This window comes from Gymnoscopelus microlampas (genome assembly GCF_963454915.1).
Source record: "Gymnoscopelus microlampas genome assembly, chromosome: 5".
In the NCBI taxonomy this organism is placed as follows: domain Eukaryota; kingdom Metazoa; phylum Chordata; class Actinopteri; order Myctophiformes; family Myctophidae; genus Gymnoscopelus; species Gymnoscopelus microlampas.
In genome coordinates, this window is record NC_139942.1 from 45079220 (window position 1) to 45098552 (window position 19333).

Here is a 19333-nt window from a genome sequence, read left to right on the forward strand (position 1 = left end):
TGAGTCAGTGTTTTAAGCCCCATTCGATTTTTTTGTGTGTGTGTGTGCGCCTATAATAATGACATGCCCAAATACGGACGCCAGGGTTAATGCGATTAAAGGTGAGCCAGGTGGTTGAGAGCTTGTAGATCTGCCTTTTTAAATGTTTGGAAGAATAATTAATAATTAAAAAATAACAATAATAGAAAATATATCAAATGGAATGGAATATAATAAAATACAAAATATAATGTTTGAAAATGTCGCCTATAATGACTTATTATATTAAGGTGACTCAGGTGAAGGAGTGCATTTCTTCCACCCAGACAGGTAGTGCTACCTGTTAACCACGCCCCATTCCCAGGTGAGTTCAGACCCGCACAGCGAGGAAAGACACACAAGCTTTCAGTTCTCACATCATCCTCACCGGAGGAGGACTAGTAGGACTATAACTTCACCCAGTAGGTAAGATGCACCTTTTTATAGAGGTTTTTGATCAATACTTAAGAACCGTTAGCTGTGTGTAGCCTCGGAGGTATTTAACTGTACACTTCTGTGGTCTTCAGAGCAGGTATAAGATCATGTGAGTCAGTCAGTTAAGCTCAGGGTGTGTTTAGGTTTGTTTAGGTAGAGATGGAGGTTGGTTCACAGTTTAACTGAATGCAGATGTGCGCTAGCTGCTTGCCTGGGGGCGGGGCTAGAACTCCTGGGAATGTTGTGAGTTCTTCAGAGCGTTGTAGCGGAGCTGTGTTTACGAAACATAATGGAATATAGACTGGAATAATAGGCTATATCTCACTTACTGGGTAGGAAAAGCTGTCAATTTTGTGTTCTAAAAAACGGTCTCAAATTACAGTTGTTTACTGATTGTTTGTCTTCACGGTGCAGATAAGCTGCTACTGTTTGTGTTCGACAGACAGTGGTCGTTTCATGTTTTATTAGCCTTGCATCAAGAGTTCAAGACTATGGTAATATATCGCATGATCATTCTGCAAACCGAGCAGAGAAACTTGTAAAATATATTTCAGTATATAGGCTAGATGTAGGTCTATTTCAGTTAACATAATTGTAAACAAAACAAAAAGTAAACAAACCGACGAGTAAATGAGAGTCAAAAATAACTATAGGCTAACTTGTTATTGTCCTTCCTTGGACTTGTAGATTATGAACAATTGAACAAAAATAATCTCCGTATTCATGCAGTGGGCAGACTGGGCACTGCTGCTAGTGCACCCTAGTGTACAAGCCCACCGAGCTGTCCTGCAGAGGGATACAGGATAGGTGGGCACTAGGAACATCTGGGCACCTAGATGTAAAATTGGCTATTTTGTCCAAAAATGTTTACAATTTCAATATTTGAAAAATGGTAAAAAATAAGTAATGTAAAGTATTCATGATGTGAACATGCACAGTACAAAATTATTAGACTTAAGTTTATCCTTCAACTTCTTGTTTATGCCCAAAATGACTGGATACACTGGTTTTGTAGCAATTGTAGAAATATTAGACCTTAATTGTCGAATGTTTAAACATGTTCTACTTTACTTAAAAACATTTTCCAAATATTTTTTTTTTTTATTTGGCAATTTTAAAATTGCCAATTTAACACAAAGGTGCCCACTCTTCCTTGGTGTCCAGACTGCCCACCTATCCAGTTACCGTCCTGAGACCTCAACTAAAATCTTAAAGGAAGGGTAGAACATTATTCATTCACTGTACCCTACCCAGAAAGTGGTTTTGAGCACATCCAGGGATTTAAAACACATAATCCATGAAACCATCATTGAACAGCACACAGCTGTGAGTTGATAAAGGCAGACAACAATGGTGTCTGCCATTGCCCCAGCCTTTGAGCTGGTCAGACTTTAATACTCATGCTCTCTTTCTGTGTGTGTGTGTGTGTGTGTGTGTGTGTGTGTGTGTGTGTGTGTGTGTGTGTGTGTGTGTGTGTGTGTGTGTGTGTGTGTGTGTGTGTGTGTGTGTGTGTGTGTGTGTGTGTGTGTGTGTGTGTGGAAGGATGGAGCAGTGTCTGGTGAAGCCACAAGCCAAAAAAAGAACCAACCCGGTGAGACTACATACTAAAGATACACGAAGCTGGGGAATATATTACATTATAATGCATTGAAAATGTATTATTGTAGTCAGTCTGTTGTACTGTTATAGCATATGAGCTGTATATGGCCTCCTATCCTAAATCTTATATTCTCATTTTATCCCCATAGCCCAAGCCACCCACAAAGCCTGCACCTGAGGTATTGTAATCCCATCCATTGATTAGGAGCTCTGGTAGATCATGTTTGTGCCTGTTGTTGTGGTTGTGCAATTATGTTTATTGACAAGGTGTATTGATTTGGTCTGCAAAATAAGAAATAAGAATGTGCAGGGTGATTTCTTTTCTTTTTTTAAATAAAAATATTGAGACCCCATTGGTATAGAACAATCATTGGGCTCTATAATTATTATTCCACTTTAACTCTCTGTGTTTGCAGATAAATGGCAATAACCCTGAGAGAAGAGACAAAGCAACTCCAGTGTTGCCTACACGACCTACAAATTCTGTAAATACAACTTTGTGTACTTTTGTCCTAATGTGCTCTATACATGATACCTCAAGAACCAGATCACGTTCTGCATTTATTTAAACACCCTATACTTAGTCATAATAATAATACATTTTATTTGTATTTCACTTTTTATTCGCAGGGAATCTCAGAGTGCTACATGGTTAAAACATATAATCAATCAATTAGTTGACCAGATTCCCAAGGGCTATATATAGACGCCCTCCTCTATTTGCTGTACACTAAATATATATATAACATTAGCCCCAGAATAGGGATGTGTCTCATCTCCTCATCTATGTTGGCTGGCTTATTATTCATTATCGGTGCTGAAATATACTGCATATGCAGTATCTATCTTTGTACATGTTCTGTATACAGTATATCGTATATAGATTATCACCCGGGCATTCATCCCTTGCCTAGAGTCTGTGCCCTGAGACTGGGAGGTCTTTGTTCACTTCAATCCCAGTCCCAAAAAGTGGGACCCAATGCCTCCCTGCTTGACACTCAGCATCAAGGGATGGATTGGGGGTAAATCCCTGTGACATACAGAACTAACACTGTGTCCAGGGAGTGTACTTGTACTTGTACATCAAGCTGCTTCACGCTAAGGAAACAGGAGATAGGCTGACCTGTTGGTCACATGGCTCGGGAACCATAGGTTCCCATTCCCAACAAGGCTGCTTACTTATTCATCGTTGCGAGTGAGTGTCTCTATCCTCACTTCACTCAGTGAGTGTACAGTATCTATCCTCACTTCACTCAGGCTGATATGCTCTGGCCAAGGGTTGAATGCGATGGACAACGACAACTGCTGGGTGATCATTTGTTCATCACATATAGCCTTATTTAACCACAACGAGAAAATAGCAACTGAACCGTGCTAAATAAATCGACATTAATATAACCATGTTTATCTTGAACAGCAGAAATAGAGTGGTTTAACCTTCTCATCTTATCACTAGAATTAAATGCTGTCACACGCCTTTACTTCCCTGGCTTCTTGTAGCTTCAACTGCTATATTTTGATTGAATACTTTATTAACAGTTTGCAAAAAAAGCACGGAAAGTAACAGTTCTATACAAAAAGATGCTAAAAGGATTAAACCCAAGAAAGCACTATGGCTTGTTTCCATTGGGGTCCTTTCCTGTCATATCAGCCCTATGGGTTATACGTTAACTATGTCTGTGTATGTAACTATGTACTGTATGTATATGTTAAGTATGTATGTATGTATGCGAGTTAAGCAAGTTAAAAAGTGACCTCACTTTTTACTTGAACTTTGTGTTTTGTCCTGCAGGAGCTGAGCAACACACAATACCGCATCAGGAGGGCTGCATTCGAACAGAATGAGGCATGCATTTTAAACTTATTTATTTTGATGGGGTTTCTGCTTTATTAAACAGCAGAGCCAGACAGAAAAGATCAAAGGCAGATGGGGTAGCATGGGATAAAATAAACGTCATATGTCAGCCTTGAACTAATCATATCAAAAGTATGTGACTTAAACTGAGCCTTTGTGTTTGTGTTTAGTGTGTGTGTGTGTGTGTGTGTGTGTGTGTGTGTGTGTGTGTGTGTGTGTGTGTGTGTGTGTGTGTGTGCACGTGCACAAGCATCTCTGTGTGTTATTGTGCATGGATGTTCTGCTGGAAATAACAGGGTGTCTGATAGCTTATGTTTGCTCTATCAGGTGAATGGGAACCTGACCCGCGCCGAGCCCAACATGAAACCAGCTGGTTCCTCTGCGGTTCCGCCCAGATCTACTGAAAAGGTACACAATACACCCTAAAGCTCTCACTAATTCCACTCTCCTTGCCAACTCAAAGAACACTTCTTCAATTTCAACCCCATTACTAAATCTATTATCATCACTTATGTAATATAATTGAGAGGAAAGTGCATGTATTTTTTTTTATTGTATTACTGAATACTGATTTAAACATGTACTCCAGCTCGACTTGAACTGACATAATCGTAACTTGTAGTATTCGATTCAATTCAATTTTATTTAAGTGTCAAATCACAACAAGTTGTCTCAAGACACTTTACATGTAGAGCAGAGACTGTCCGACATTGTCCCACCCTGAGCAAGCAATCTTTGCGACAGTGACAACAAAAAAACACAGTTTACTGTAATGAGTCTGTCTGTAATACTCAAGGTTTCATATTTCTTCTGTGTTCTAATACTGTTGTCTGATCTCTCCCCACCAGCGAACGAGAGCTCATGCCGAGCACATGCAGGTATAACACGCACGCACGCACACCAAAAAAAACAACACTAATGTCCCTTTCTCTATTCTCTACCATTTCTTTTGTAAATATCAAATGGCTCTTTTCGTTTATGAGAGGGAAACCCAAAACCTTCCATAACCTGTGAAGTTCTGTGATGTTTTTTTGTTTTTGTTTACGTACTTACGTTGTAACTAGAACCAGGGAAGTACTTTATAAATGAAACAAAAACAAAAAAAGGGATCTACAAGCTTGTGGATCTGCTATTTTCTCCATTTTAGAAAACATTTGAAAGTACAAGTTCTGAGTTCTGGCTTCCCAGAACTCAGGGTTAGAACCACCTCCTGAGCAGGGCCCGAATTAGGTTCTGAGAGCCTGATCTGAAACGGACAGTGGTGGAAAAAGAACTCAAATGTTTTGCTTAAGTAAAAGTATCAATACTGCAATGTAGAAGAACTCGTGGTTAATGTATGTTTTATAATGTAATCATTTATATCTGCAAAGTAACTATGTAACTGAAGTTTTCAAATAATTGTAGTGGAGTAAAAGTACAGTATTTGCCTCTGAGATGTAGTGGAGTAGAAGTAAAAGTATAGACAATTGGAAATACTCCAGTAAAGTAAACGTACCTAAAAATTGTACTGTACTTGAGTACTGTACTTGAGTAAATGTACTTAGTTACTTTACACCACTGATGGAAAGTGAAAAATGGCATGGCGTCGTTCACTCAGTTCTTGTAGTCAAAAAGAGCCACAAGTCAACCAGGTCTTCTTATCACTAGGGCTCCAGAGAGACGGGTAAATCAGAGGCCTCTGAGTCTCCCAAGAAAGAAGCCGACATCCAGCAGGTATTTAAAGGCTCGATTTCCATCTCTGATCTTGTTCTTTTCTCACTTATCTCTACAATTTCTTATCACTTATCTTCACTGCTTCTTTTCAGGCAGATCAAGAGGCCCTGCCCCCTGGTGGAAGGTTTAGGAAGAGCCAAAAAGAAAAGAATTCTACCTTTACTGTAAGTGGATCATGCAACTGTAGTTTTTAGCCGCATGCTGAAAGCTGGCGGCTCTACAGACAGACTAAGACCTAGTCCGACACCCAAGCGACACCTGAGTGACACCTAAGTGTCATTGGCTGTCCTGGCTGTCCTTCACTCCTTTAAGCCAATGGGGAGACGGCCCGCCCCCCCCGCAGTAACCCTGCTCCGCTGCCTACCCTCATTCACAGACAGTGCAACTTTTACTGCAGCCTCAGGCAGGAGGGTTAGCCTAAATGCTAGCGTGCTTCTTTAGACCTAGTTTGGCTATTAAGTTATTATTTGGCCATGTTCACACTGACTTCAATCTTAGCTATTGTTGGGAAGACCCGTGTGGTGTCACAAAATGTTGCCACCACTTATATAAAAAACATTAGAGCGTTTAGCGTCGCAGATTCTGTGACGCTAAATGTTGGCAGGTTTGGCGAGAGAAACAAGCAATCCAAAAAACAAGTAATCAGGTCTATGAAAAGATTGGGGCAAAAAAAGCCTGCCGCATGCGGCTTTATTATGACTTTGGTCATTTCTTGTTTCTGTTGTAGATTGTGCAGGATTGTTCAGTAATTCAATTATTTTATTTTATTTCACTAGTAACATTATACGGTCATATTCAGACTATATGATGTTAGCAACCCAATAATAAAAATGTTCCTGTTAGATTTCTCATTCAATTCCCATTTTTATTTGATGTTATGTCCTATTCAGATTATTAGATGCTGGTATTAATCAGATTGTGTGATTTATGTATGTCAATAATCCAATTATTTGTTATTTCTGATACCCCACTATCTCTTATGTCAGAGTTACCTAACAGAAGACTGTGACCAAAATGAAACACCTGAGGAAGCCGCTGTTAAACGGACGCCTGCTAGCACCCAGGTGTGTGTGTGTGTGTGTGTGTGTGTGTGTGTGTGTGTGTGTGTGTGTGTGTGTGTGTGTGTGTGTGTGTGTGTGTGTGTGTGTGTGTGTGTGTGTGTGTGTACTCATGCCCATATAAACATAGCCTGACCTGAGTGAGTGTGTAAGCACTAGTACATACATACAGTTTACATACAGTACATGTGTGGTCCATTCAGTCTATGAATGTAACTGGTTTATCAGGGTTCACTGAGAGGAGTTCTGAAAGGCCTGCACTTCAGACCAAAGGTACCAGAACCCAGTGTGATGCAAACGCTCTTGCTATTGGTGGTGGCGTCATGCTGACAGACTGACTGTTGCTGCTGTGTTTGACAATAACAATTGAATTTGCTCTTAACCACTTTAGCCCTATATATTTACTCGTATGACAAGCATAACATACTGTGAGCTTGTAGATTGGCTATTTTTGCTATTTTTTGAAAGAAAAATATGGCCCAAAATATGGACGCCAGGGTTAAAGTGGTTAAAATGGGACTACATTTGTAAGCAAATATTACTGCTTGAGGTGTGGTGCTTGTGAAAGTAACTGTTTCAAAATTCTATTTTGATATGATAGAACTGGGATTAACGACAAAAAATAAAATTGTCATTGATGTAGTTCTACACTGAGTTTATAAAGTGTAAGAAACACTTGCTCTTTCCATGACAGACCCTGTGAGTCGAGCAGAGAGGCTTTCAACCCTTTTAATTTCAAGGACCTCCAGTTTGATATACATTTGGCCACTGACACCCATTTCATATAATTGACTCTGTGAATGTATACATTGAACCAAATGTCCATTTGGTTCCATTTGTGCACTCACAGAGTGTAAGGGTCCATTTGGTTCCTAACTATCAATCATTTAGCTGGGGACCCCCTGGAACCCCCTTAAGGACCCCTTGGGGGTTTCTGGACCCCAAGTTGAGGACCACTGGTATAAATAAGGATTTTCAAGCCTTAGCACAATCAAAAACTTTAAGTTTCCCCCTGGGGATCTGTACAGTTCACCTTGACTATTTTGGAAAGTGCAGGCGCTTTCAACACAGCATTCGGATGGTGTTTCCAATATTTTCTAGGCTCAGCGTAGCTCGTCTCGGGATAAATGAATTCATAATAACATCTGGGATGTCGTATTATGCTGAAATATCTTGTGAACTGTCCAAGGTAAACAGAGAGCCCAGCCCTGAAAAAACAGACTCAGGAACAGAAGAGGCACCTGAAAGCAGCAAACAGGACAAACACTCTGAGGCTAAAGTATGGGTTTATCATTATCATTTACAAAATGCTCAAAACATAACCACTGTAATCGCTAGGCGCAAAACATGCACCGGAATTTGACTAAGTGCACAGATGCTTTGACAACGTGTAGATCTCCACTGTCAGTACTTAGTGAAACATGATACCAAGACAACCAAACTTCAGACACAGTACAAAGGGACCGTGCATGACATTTTATGACTTCAAATGTTCTCCCACTCCTCTAGGACAAAGGAGGTCTTATGTCTGGAATATTCCGGAAAACGCCCAAAGAGAGCATCACGTCTCCTCCCGCGCTGACGGTAAAGACAACCTGCTTTATTGTCTGAACTTTAGCTCTGTTTCTGTCTTTATTCATCAGTCTGTCTGTCTGTCTGTCTGTCTGTCTGTCTGTCTGGCTGTCTGTCTGTCTGGCTGTCTGGCTGTCTGGCTGTCTGTTTACTTCCTCCACTGTTGAGGGAACATTCTAGGCTAATGTCATTGTTTTGCTGTTTGTCAGGTCAGCACAGTGGACCGTGAGTCTGACGACACAGAGGAGAAGGCATGTGAACATTTCCATGTATACAGTATATCTGGTTTCACTAGCTTCTATTTTAATATAAAATAAAATGTCAAATAATCACTAATAAATAATCAATTAATGAATTAATACTCAATAGTAAAATGTATTATTTTAACCACTTACCACTGAACCACTAAACCACTTAAAAACAAAAACAAAAAATATCAAAATTATGTCAAAAATATACTCACAACGAATCATGTTGCAATGTGTTTTTAGCTTGTTGGTCTACTATTTTATTCTATTTATGAAATTGTTTAATTTAATAAGTGGTTAACAAACCAGGAAGTTACATTAACAGGTTTATGTGTGTGTAAATAGTCAAAGTTTCAAGTCAGTATATTAAAATGATGCATGATATTAATGATTATCATATTATTTCTCAGTGAGTAGATTGTACACTGTCATGGTTGCTAAAAAATATGTGCATTCCTATATTATACTTTCTAGATTAATTTGTTTACACTTTGGATTAAATAGCAGACTTGCAAAACTTTGTACATTATGTGGGTAAACTTTGTATTGTATATGATTTTTGTCTTTCTGCAGGAGAAAGGCAGTTTCTTCTCTGGAATCCTTAAAAAATCTCACAAACCTAAAGATGAGACGGGTGAACAGGTGAGATGACTTTGCTTGGTATCTAGTTTCGTGCTACGGAAACAACATGAAGATATACTGTTGTCCTTTTTCCATTTCACTAATGTAACACCTTCCTGTTCCAGGAGGAGACAAAGTCTGTTCACAGTGAACTGTCAGCCAGCAACGACAGTCTGTCTGAAACCAAGGTGAGCTGTTTTGTCTTGTGGCATATCAACGCACATATCTAAATCTGTAATTATATCATTAAACAACTCTCTCCGGCAGGCCTGTCACAATTATTACATAATCATCTAATGGCAATTATTTGAGATAATCGCAAATACTTTTGCATAATCGTTTCCATGTTGAACAATTTTCATACATTTTCAAAAAAAAAATCATTTTCATTAAAAAAGCAGAAATAGCAGATCTACAAGCTTACAACGCATCACAAAGTGATGCGTTGTAAGCTTGTAGATCAGCTATTTCCGCTGTGTTTAGCCTAAAAGGCAAACTATGTGTTCCAATGTTCAATGCTAAACACAATTAAATTGTTAATCGCAATTATTTGTATGACAATTAATTGTCAACTTAAATGTTGTAATGGTGACAGAACTACCCTCCAGGCCATGGCATATTGTCTTTACAGTATATCACACCTAAGGGGAATTGTTTCGACCCGACGTAAAGAGAGTGGGCCCACAACAACCCCCTGAGCTTTGATAAAATGACAATATACCACGGTCTGGAGTTATTGCTTTTATAAAACAGCCATCAAATATGGCAACATGAAAACCATAGACACGACACAATTAAAACAGTTTTTAATAACAATTTCATTACAAGAATGATTTCTACATGCAAATATTACACAAAACTGCCTGCACAAACAAGATGGTTGCTATGCAACATACTGTATACGTGTTGAATTTTCTTCAAGCTTGTCCTTTGCTGTGACTGGTGTAGAAACCTCGCGAAATGTCATTAAACCACACCTTTGATGCTGTTTGTAGATTTAAAACCACACCCTTTCCTGACAGCAGGATATCATTTTTTCTTCCTCCAAGTTCATCTGTATCATCTTTCAGCAGCTCTGTGTGTCGTCCTTTTAAGATGGACTTTCCCCCCGGAGACATTGCTCTATCCACTCCTGCACAGTTAAGCCTCCACAGAGATCCAAGTTCACCTTAAATGTGACTGTTTTTTTTAATCTCTCTGCAGGAGAAAGGCAGTTTCTTCTCTGGAATCCTTAAAAAATCACACAAACCTAAAGATGAGGCTGGTGAACAGGTGAGATGACTTTACTTGGCATTTGGTTTCCTTCTACTGAAATAACATCTAGTTTCCTTCTACTGAAATGACATGAAGATTTACTGCTGTCCTTTCTCCATTTCACTAATTTAACAACTTCCTGTACCAGGAGGAGACTCGGCCTGTTCATAGTGAACTGTCAGCCAGCAAAGACAGTCTGTCTGAAACCAAGGTGAGCTGCTTTGTCTATATGTGGCATATTAATGCAAATATCTAAGGCTGTAGTAATATAATCACATAATCTAATGCAACTCCAGTGATTTCCAGTTGGCCTTGACCTTTAATGAAAACTGATCAGATTGTCTGATTATGGTTATACTTATGTGCGTTGTGAGCTTATACATTTATTTTTATAATATGGATGCTGGGGTTCAAGTGGTTAATGTATTAAAAGTACAAGTAAAAGTAGAAATGAATTTTTATATCAATGAATTGCTGAAATGTTTTCATAATGAATTTATATGACCTTGTAACTACTGTTTCAGAGAAGTACTGTACCTCTCTGAAACCACCTGCAATGCATGCACTGATGTGCTTGCTTGTAGAACCACTAGCACTACGTTTTACAACGCCTGCAGAAACACCTATACAAACATAGAAATCACAGAGGAACCAGAACTAAATACTTTTACTCCTATACACCCATACAAGATGTAACAAAGAGGCAAGCGGAGGGGGAAACACGGCTAGCGTGAGAGCAGAATTGTGGTCAATTGCATTTTAGGGAAGGAACAAAAACAGACAACCTAAAGGCCAAACCGCACCAATGCAACTAGTCGCAATTCCTTGCAACAAAACCGTTGTAAGGTCACCTGCACCAATGCAACTCCTTGCAACTGCCAATGGGGATAATGGTGCAAGGAGTTGCTTGGCGAATCATTGGTGTGGAGTGTGCTTAAAAGTACACAGTACTTTACAGCCTTCCTAGAAAGGTAGTAAAATATTTGTCTTGGAAATGTACTGGAAATGTGTGTGTAAGTATCAAAAAATCTAATACTCAAGTAAAGTACAGATCCTCAGAATCTGTACTTAAGTACAGTACTCAAGTACATTTACTCCGTTACTGTCCATCACTGACAATGATTAAATCTTGTATTCAAAGTGTACACTCGTGGCATTGATTACATCTTATGTGCCAACTGTGTACTCGTGGTAATGATTCAATCTTATCTTCTAACTGCACCATAACTACACTATGTTATTCTGGGCAGTCTAATTGAAAACATCACTCCTTCCTCTGTCAACTTCCTGTCAACATGTCGAGCGTGTGTGTGTGTGAGTGAACTCTTTTTGTTGTGTTTCAGGAGAAAGGAAGTAAATTCGGTGGAATGTTCAAGAAGTCTCCCAAAACATCAGAAGCAGCTCCAACAGAAGAGGTGATGTTACTGACTGATAGAAATGGGTTGCATTGTAAATAAAGTCAAGTTTTATACATGCTTATAGCTTACAAGACTGACAATGGTTAGGTTTTGCCACATTGGACAATACAATTTCAAAGTCTAGACTATTCTTAGTTAGTCCCAGTGGTTGACAGCTTTTCCAACAAGTTTACCTGGAGGATGGAGGAAACGCATGTATAGCAGAAATTCAGCACGTGGAACCATGCTTTATTTAAACTCAGGTCTCCAGCAGGGGAAACAATAGCCTCCAGGACATGATCCACCGCCAAACCCCTTCCCTGCAGACTTAGATCAGCAAACACAGGACGCGTGTCCCTCCCTTCCTTATGACACCCTGGCCAACGCTCCAAGCGTCCTAGACTCTTCTCCCTCCTGGCTCCCAAGCTGTGGAATGCCCCTACCAGGCAGGACTGCAGATTCACTCCCCATTTTCACTGCAGTCTGAAAACTCACCTCTTCAAACTCATCCTCTAGCACTCCTCTTTCCTTGAATCACTTCTTGTTATGTATTTAATCAGATGCTAGTTACACTATGCAAATGTATGTTGTTACTGTATATTGCTACTAGTTCACATAATGTATGTTGTGTCATTTAGACAGACATAATGGCTGATCTTCCAGCTCACAACGTTGTGACGCCTTGTGAGCTTGTAAATCTGATATTTTCACTTAATGTTCTCCCCCAGAATACAAGTGTGTTACACGCTTCTGTGTGTTGCACTCGAAGGGTTCGAGTGCAACACACAGAAGCAGTTACAATGATTTAGGCAGGGCAGAGTAGATGACCAGGTCAGGTGCCGTGTCCACTGAGAGAGAACGCCTTTTGAGCTGAGGAGCGATGTGGATATCATGTCCATAGTGCTTGCATGCCGCGTTTATTAACACATACAGTACACCGTTCAACCCGATCAACCATTGTTGTGCTCTAATGTCCTGATCTATGTTATTAGCACAGTTAGCTTTCAGCTGAAACAAGTAAGCAGGCTTCACATGTTTGTGTGGTTAACGATTCTACGTCAGGTCTTAAATTACAGGCTTGTCAGATCAAAAGAGCAGCGCTCCTCTCCAAAAGTTAAACTGTTACCAGCTTGAAGCGCCCCAGGGCGCTGCGACAAAAACGCCGGGCGTACGGAGTACTGAAGCACGATGCTTGGGTGCTGGGAAGAGGAGCGCACCAGCGCGTCGTTACCATAGAAATGCATGGCAGATTGCCACTGCCAGCTCAAAAGGCGTTCTCTGTGGACACAGCGCCACGACTTGATTATGCAACATCTCATCATCGCCCAACCTGTAGTATTGAACTGCTTGATGTTCTCCTTTCAGGACCAGAGGTCTCTACACAGTGACCAGTCAACCAGCAGCGACAATCTGTCCGAGAACTCCAAGGTGAGTTCAAATGTATTGATTTGTGACCATGAGAGATTGGGATTATGACCGCATCAGGGGTTAATATTACAGTGTGTTATTGTAATTGCTACTGATGGTCTAATGGAGTGTTGTAATGATACCACTAGGAAAAGGGGGGCTTTTTCGGTGTACTCCTGCGGAAATCTCCTAAATTACCTGCAGAGGAGACACCGATAGAGGTAAAGTATTGAAATCAGGATCACATGTGTCCCCCATTGTCACCAGAGAAGATGTTAATAATTGTATTGTTTATTTATTTATTTAGATTTATTTTGCTGTAAGCCACTACTGTGATTCTACTACATGCTGTATGTCTCACCTGATGGGATGTTTTGTTTCAGGACCAGCGCTCGGCACAGAGTGATCAGTCAGCCAGCAATGACAGTCTGTCAGAGAAACCCAACACTAAGGTGAATATAAATATGACCTGCTTACTTACACACTAACATCCTCAGGGTTAATGTCACTGTGGGAGTGAAATCTTCTTTTAAACGTATGTTTTCGTATGCCCATAAAGCCCCTTTGACTTGAATTGAAATTTAATTGAATTGAACATTTGTATTGAGTTGAATTGAATAGCTGTGACACTGAATAAAGTGTTTGTGTATGTACTGTACCAGGAGAAAGGAGGCGTGTTTGCTGGGATGTTCCGTAAATCTCCTAAACCCTCTGAGGACCCACTGCCAGACGAGGTAATGCACAGATCTCCTCCCTTAGATTCAGCAATCATGTTGATGAATCGAACAGCCGTAGATGAGTAGATAGGGAGGGTAGAGAGGCCGTTTGGGAATCAGAATGTCGCTGGTTTGACCCCCAGCTCGCCCAGTGTCGAAGTGTCCTTGAGCAAGACTGCCCTTTGTTTGATTTTTTGGGACAGACAGTTGAAGAGGGAGACTCTAACGTTGCTTGATAGTCTGAGATGTTGATTTGTGCCATTATTAGGTACACGCTGATGGGGGTGAAATAAATCTGAGCAAATTAATTAACCCAAATCTCATCTAGAGTTTAAAAAAAGGTTTATCAAAGTACCTTTTCTTTCAATTGAGTTAATGGATTTGACTGTGTAGTGTGTACTGTACCTTAACGGTATAAGACATCATTCCAGTTCACTCTTGAGCAATGCTTGTAATGTTTCTGTAGTTTTTAAGACATTTCTATTAATCTTTATTACAGGACAAGCAGTCACTACACAGTGAACTCTCTGCCAGCAATGACAGCCTTTCAGAGAGCAACAGTACAAAGGTAAGTCTCTTAAATTACACACCTGCACAACAGCTATGAATTCACCTTGGGACTGGACGCCGACAGAGATACGATGAGTCACCCTGACAAATATGGGAAGAGATCCTTCTGGGGGTGTTTGTTTCCCCAGTGACGGTGGAAAGGTTGATGACGTTTCTATCCAGCTTTCATGTTCTGAAACTGTTGTGCTTTGTTCCGTCTCTAGGAGAAAGAGAAGGGAGGGCTGTTCAGCGGACTCCTCAAAAAGACTCCTAAAGCACAAGGAGAGGAGCAGGTGAGTCAGTGAGGAACCTCTGTTGATTTGCGTGGTTCTTTTTGTTTGTTTTTTAAGGCGTGGCCTTAAAGAGGATCAATCCGTGTGTCCGGAGCTAATCTCACAAACCGCTGGACTGATCAGCGCAACGTTTGTTGCACACAGACACCTCCACCGATTTATGGATACACATTTATACTTCAACCCATTAAGACCAGGAAAGCCTATACGTTGTTATACCTTTAAAACCGGGAAAGCATCTGTGTCATTTTAGAGGTTGCTATGTATATAGCAACAGGAATTTTCTTACATTTTGTGAATAAAAAATAGAATATTTTCTGAAAACTTAGGTTAGGATTTAGAAGGCATTCTTAAAATCGGCCTCGGGTCTAAATGGGTTAAGTTAAATATCCAAACTTACAGTTTGGATATTGCTGTGTACAAAGGACTGATTGATTGATGTACTCGTATGTATTTAGTAAGACATGAGAAACAGGAACAGTACAATTCACAATACAAGGTCTACTAAACTGGATAACTCTAGCACTAAGCTTGTTTAAAATGAGTTCCCATGCACACAACTCATGATGATTTGACCACAGTGAACAATATCCTCTTGAAAGCGGAAAACCACTTTGTTCTTTACTGCCAGGTGCAAAAGTTAAAATGATCTTACGCACACACATCTCATTCTGTGTGTACAATTAACAATAAGTATTCATACTGTTTTACTGCTCCAGGACAATCTTGCTGCCCAGAAAGACCTCTCAGCCTCGAATGACAGCCTGTCTGAGAAAGCCACCGCCAAGGTAATCTGCTTTGTTATAGTCACACTCACTGCCACTATGAGGAAACTACCTGTAACATCACTTTGTATTTATGACCAAACAAATGCTTTCCTCAAACGTAACAGTTCTTGTGTGTTCCAGGAGAAAGGACGGCCCTTCAGTGGAATGTTCAAGAAACAATCCAAGCCGGCAGAAGGCCCTCCGACCGAGGAGGTAAGGATTATGATCTCAACTTGCTACTCTCTTTCAATTATAGTAGGTTTTTATTTGAAGTTATTCACATCATTTGAAGGTCAGTTGTAGTCCTTAAGTTCACAGCAATATGTATGAAAATTAAAAAATTGACCCGTAAGTCAATTTTTACACAGTCAGATTTAAACTAAAGCTGCAATCTATAAGGTTTATGTCCTACCTGGGATTCAAACCTGACTCTCCCGCTCATCCAAGAGGCAGCCCCTGTTTGGCTGGGGTATATATTGAGCTTATGAGCTTCAGTTACTACTATTTGTAAAGGAGTCCTATCTTTCTCAATGGAAGAGTTGGGAGACCACCTCCAACCTCTACTAGTTATAACGTATTAACATGCTCTACCATACAGATTGGTTAAAATAATGTTTCATTCATTCTTACTGTGTAGTCTTGTGACTAAACAAGTGGGTTAATGTAGCTCTCCACTCTGTCACATTGCCACTTGAGTGGCCTGTCATTGGGACAGGAACATTTAACTGCTCCAGTGGAGCTGCTCAGTGGCCAACTATCTAAGGACTCATTATATTAGGCAGTGCACAAGTAGAAATACAGTGGAGCTGTATGAGTTTGGAGCTGCAGGGCGTTACTGGGAAAATGTGTCCTTTTTTAACCTTTCCTAGTTACATAAATATGTATAATATGCTTGGCTGAGGCACTCCAAAATGGAACACAACAGACCTTTTTCACAGTAGCCATTTTGACATGAAATAGTAATGGTAACCACAGGTGTTACCAATGATTTTGATAATTACTAATTAATTAATAACTGAGTCAGGGTGCTGCTAATGTGCACGTTGCATCATTGGAAAGACATTGCTACACTAAAATGGAACAGGGCCTTGTTTAGTGTCACTGATTACCCCTGGCTTTACTCTACTTTACTCTACTAACCCTATACATCTTTTTCATGGCAGCCATAGTGACATGATGTCACTATGGCTGCCATGAAAAAGATGTATAGGGTTACTAGTGACCTCTGCTGGTTGGTCAGGTGTCCTGTTCAGTGGGATGGGGATCTGACATAGCCTCCACGTGTGTTCCACTTTCCTGGTGAAACTCTTCAGTATCGGGTGAAAATAATTGGCTGGTGAGGTGATGCATGGTTGTCTACACCCTCCCCAGAACAATGGTGCTGGCACCATTGTTCTGGGGACAGCACAATGGTGCTGGCACCATCAGGAACCACAGCACAGTACACATGGTGGAATTGAGGGAAAATAAATCAATAAAACAGAGGAACTGTATTTGTGCAGTTTGTATTTCAGTTATTCAGTTGTTTTTCTCTCACTGTCGTATTGCTCTCTAGGACAGACAGTCGCTGCATAATGAGCTCTCAGCCAGCAATGACAGTCTAGCAGAGACCAGTGCCAAGGTGAGTTGTTTATATGCGTGAGTGTGCTTCTCACTACAATCAGTAGTTTATGACCATCCGATTGTGGTGCCATATTTTTCAGCAGTTGACATGTACGTAAACAAACACTGACAGCCTAAAAGAAATATGTCAAGTTAACGTTAACAAAAGCAAGAATGAAATCTTACAGAAGTTCAAAACAGGGTCTTTCGCATTATGTGTTCTCAGGAGAAAGGAGGCATATTCAGTGGAATGTTCAAAAAGTCTCCCAAACCTGCAGACGAAGCTCACATTGAAGAGGTAGAAATCACAGCAATCTTCCTGACTCAAGCTATTAGCAGCTGATTTAAAACATAAAAGAGAATAATGATCATTAAACTCATGATTGTTTTTATGCAGGACAAGCAGTCGTTGCATAGTGAGCTGTCAGCCAGCAGTGACAGTCTATCAGAGACCAGTGCCAAGGTCAGTTTTGATGACTCATTCATGTCTCAGTGTGCTTTCAACCTGGCGTCCCAATTATAAGCGAACATTCTCGAAACGTTTCAAAAACGTCCTACAGCCATGAAAGTAGCGCAGCATGCAATTAACAGTTGTACATCTCCAACACTGTCTGTCTCCCTTGTCTTTGTTAGATGCATTACTTGTCTACCTTCTTCTGCCTCTCGGATTTCTGTCATTCAAATGTCCCTGTAATTAGTAGATAAGGAATCAGATGATTGAGTTGAGGTGCTTTACTAGTTTACTAGTAAAGCAGTGAGACAATTCATGATCCTGGTGAGACAATTCATGATCCAATCAGTGCGAGTGGTTTGATTGTTTTTTTGGTCCTGCTGAGGCTGAGGCTCAAAGAATCTCAAAACAAACACGCACGCACACGAGCGTGCACGCGGCCACGCGCGCGTGCACACACACACACACACACACACACACACACACACACACACACACACTAAATAACACTGAGTTACAGACTCTGGGTGGAGCTCCATTTGTTTAGGGTGTGGTATAAAAGTCTGTTTCACAAAGCCGCTTTGAATTTCTCATAGTTATTCCCTGGTACCAGACTGTAGTTGTATTACACTAAAGATTTTTCAGCAACTGCCTTAAGTTGGAGAGAATCTATCTTGTGTTTTGCCTTTTTCCCACTAACTATACATCACTCTGAACCCATTGGTAAGACTAAATTCCTCTTAAACCAGTACATAGCCTCATGGAACGTGTATCCCATAGCCTGGAGGGATGATTGCTCCGCGATTATTAACCACAAGTACCCTAGCATCCATATTCTGGCCATGTCATAATAGGCGAACATTTGCTGAAAATAGGCGAACATTCAGCGAAAATAGCTGATCTCCAAGCTCACAATGTGTTGCAAGCTTGTGAATCTCTTCGGCGAAGAGATATACATGGTGTAGAGAAAAAAGGAGGGGGACAAACACAGACACCTGGGAGACCAGGGTCAACAAAGTGTATAGGGTTTGTAAGTAGTTAATCCACTAAATGACATAGTTGTCGTTGACTGATTTGAAATACATTCAGGAATTGAGGCCTGCTGGCCTGGCAGACACACAGGGCTAAATGCATGATTCCCCTGGCGGAGATGAGTTCATATCCTTACAAAGCTCAGTTAACAACAGTCTCTTTCTCATTACATGTGTTTCAGGAGAAAGGAGGCATATTCAGCGGAATGTTCAAAAAGCCTCCCAAACCTGCAGATGCACCTTCTGCTGAAGAGGTAAAAAAAAAATCACAGCAATCATCCTGCGACTCATGCTATTAGCTGATTTAAAACGGAACAGAGAATAACGATCATTAAACTCATGATTGTTTTTATGCAGGATAAACAGTCCCTGCATGGTGAGCTCTCAGTCAGCAGTGACAGCCTATCAGAGACCAGTGCCAAGGTCAGTTTATTTCTCTCATTCATCATCAATGTGCTTTAATCACTTTCAACTTGCCGTCCCTATTTTGGGCATGTCATTAAATACATACATTTCAAAAATAGCAACAAAAAAAAATAGACTGATCTGCAAGCTCAGTGTGTTGCTTGGCAAAGCGTGATCTATAATCATGAGCTTGTAGATCAGCTATTTGTGTGATTTGACTGTATATATGTAGGGCTTAAGTGGCTAACGTGTCTTTCTTGTCAGGAGAAAGGTGGCTTGTTCAGTGGGATTCTCAAAAAGACTCCTAAACAATCTGCTGACAGAACTGATACACAGGTGTGT

General features: G+C 40.4%; 1 protein-coding gene across 8 annotated transcripts in view; it reads left to right on the plus strand.

Annotated features, from left to right (window-relative positions):
* Positions 1–368: 368 nt before the first annotated feature.
* Positions 369–19333, plus strand: part of apold1a (apolipoprotein L domain containing 1a) — a 34346-nt gene continuing 15381 nt past the window's right edge. For 2 of the 8 annotated variants that reach the window (XM_084058798.1, XM_084058802.1), the window contains exons 1-33: positions 369–444; positions 1996–2044; positions 2202–2231; positions 2469–2537; positions 3845–3898; positions 4235–4315; positions 4756–4785; positions 5555–5620; positions 5713–5784; positions 6607–6684; positions 6907–6951; positions 7868–7957; positions 8188–8262; positions 8460–8501; positions 9072–9140; positions 9245–9307; positions 10323–10391; positions 10522–10584; positions 11717–11788; positions 13136–13198; positions 13327–13398; positions 13561–13629; positions 13840–13911; positions 14393–14461; positions 14667–14735; positions 15455–15523; positions 15644–15715; positions 17058–17123; positions 17331–17402; positions 17502–17567; positions 18769–18840; positions 18944–19009; positions 19256–19327. In XM_084058798.1, the coding sequence (XP_083914924.1) occupies positions 1997–2044; positions 2202–2231; positions 2469–2537; positions 3845–3898; positions 4235–4315; positions 4756–4785; positions 5555–5620; positions 5713–5784; positions 6607–6684; positions 6907–6951; positions 7868–7957; positions 8188–8262; positions 8460–8501; positions 9072–9140; positions 9245–9307; positions 10323–10391; positions 10522–10584; positions 11717–11788; positions 13136–13198; positions 13327–13398; positions 13561–13629; positions 13840–13911; positions 14393–14461; positions 14667–14735; positions 15455–15523; positions 15644–15715; positions 17058–17123; positions 17331–17402; positions 17502–17567; positions 18769–18840; positions 18944–19009; positions 19256–19327 (2085 nt within the window). In that variant the 5' untranslated portion in view covers positions 369–444; position 1996. Of the gene's footprint in view, positions 445–703; positions 786–1995; positions 2045–2201; positions 2232–2468; positions 2538–3844; positions 3899–4234; positions 4316–4755; positions 4786–5554; positions 5621–5712; positions 5785–6606; positions 6685–6906; positions 6952–7867; positions 7958–8187; positions 8263–8459; positions 8502–9071; positions 9141–9244; positions 9308–10322; positions 10392–10521; positions 10585–11716; positions 11789–13135; positions 13199–13326; positions 13399–13560; positions 13630–13839; positions 13912–14392; positions 14462–14666; positions 14736–15454; positions 15524–15643; positions 15716–17057; positions 17124–17330; positions 17403–17501; positions 17568–18768; positions 18841–18943; positions 19010–19255; positions 19328–19333 lie in introns of those variants that run through there. The other 6 variants (XM_084058800.1, XM_084058804.1, XM_084058799.1 and 3 more) reach the window with 6 other exon arrangements.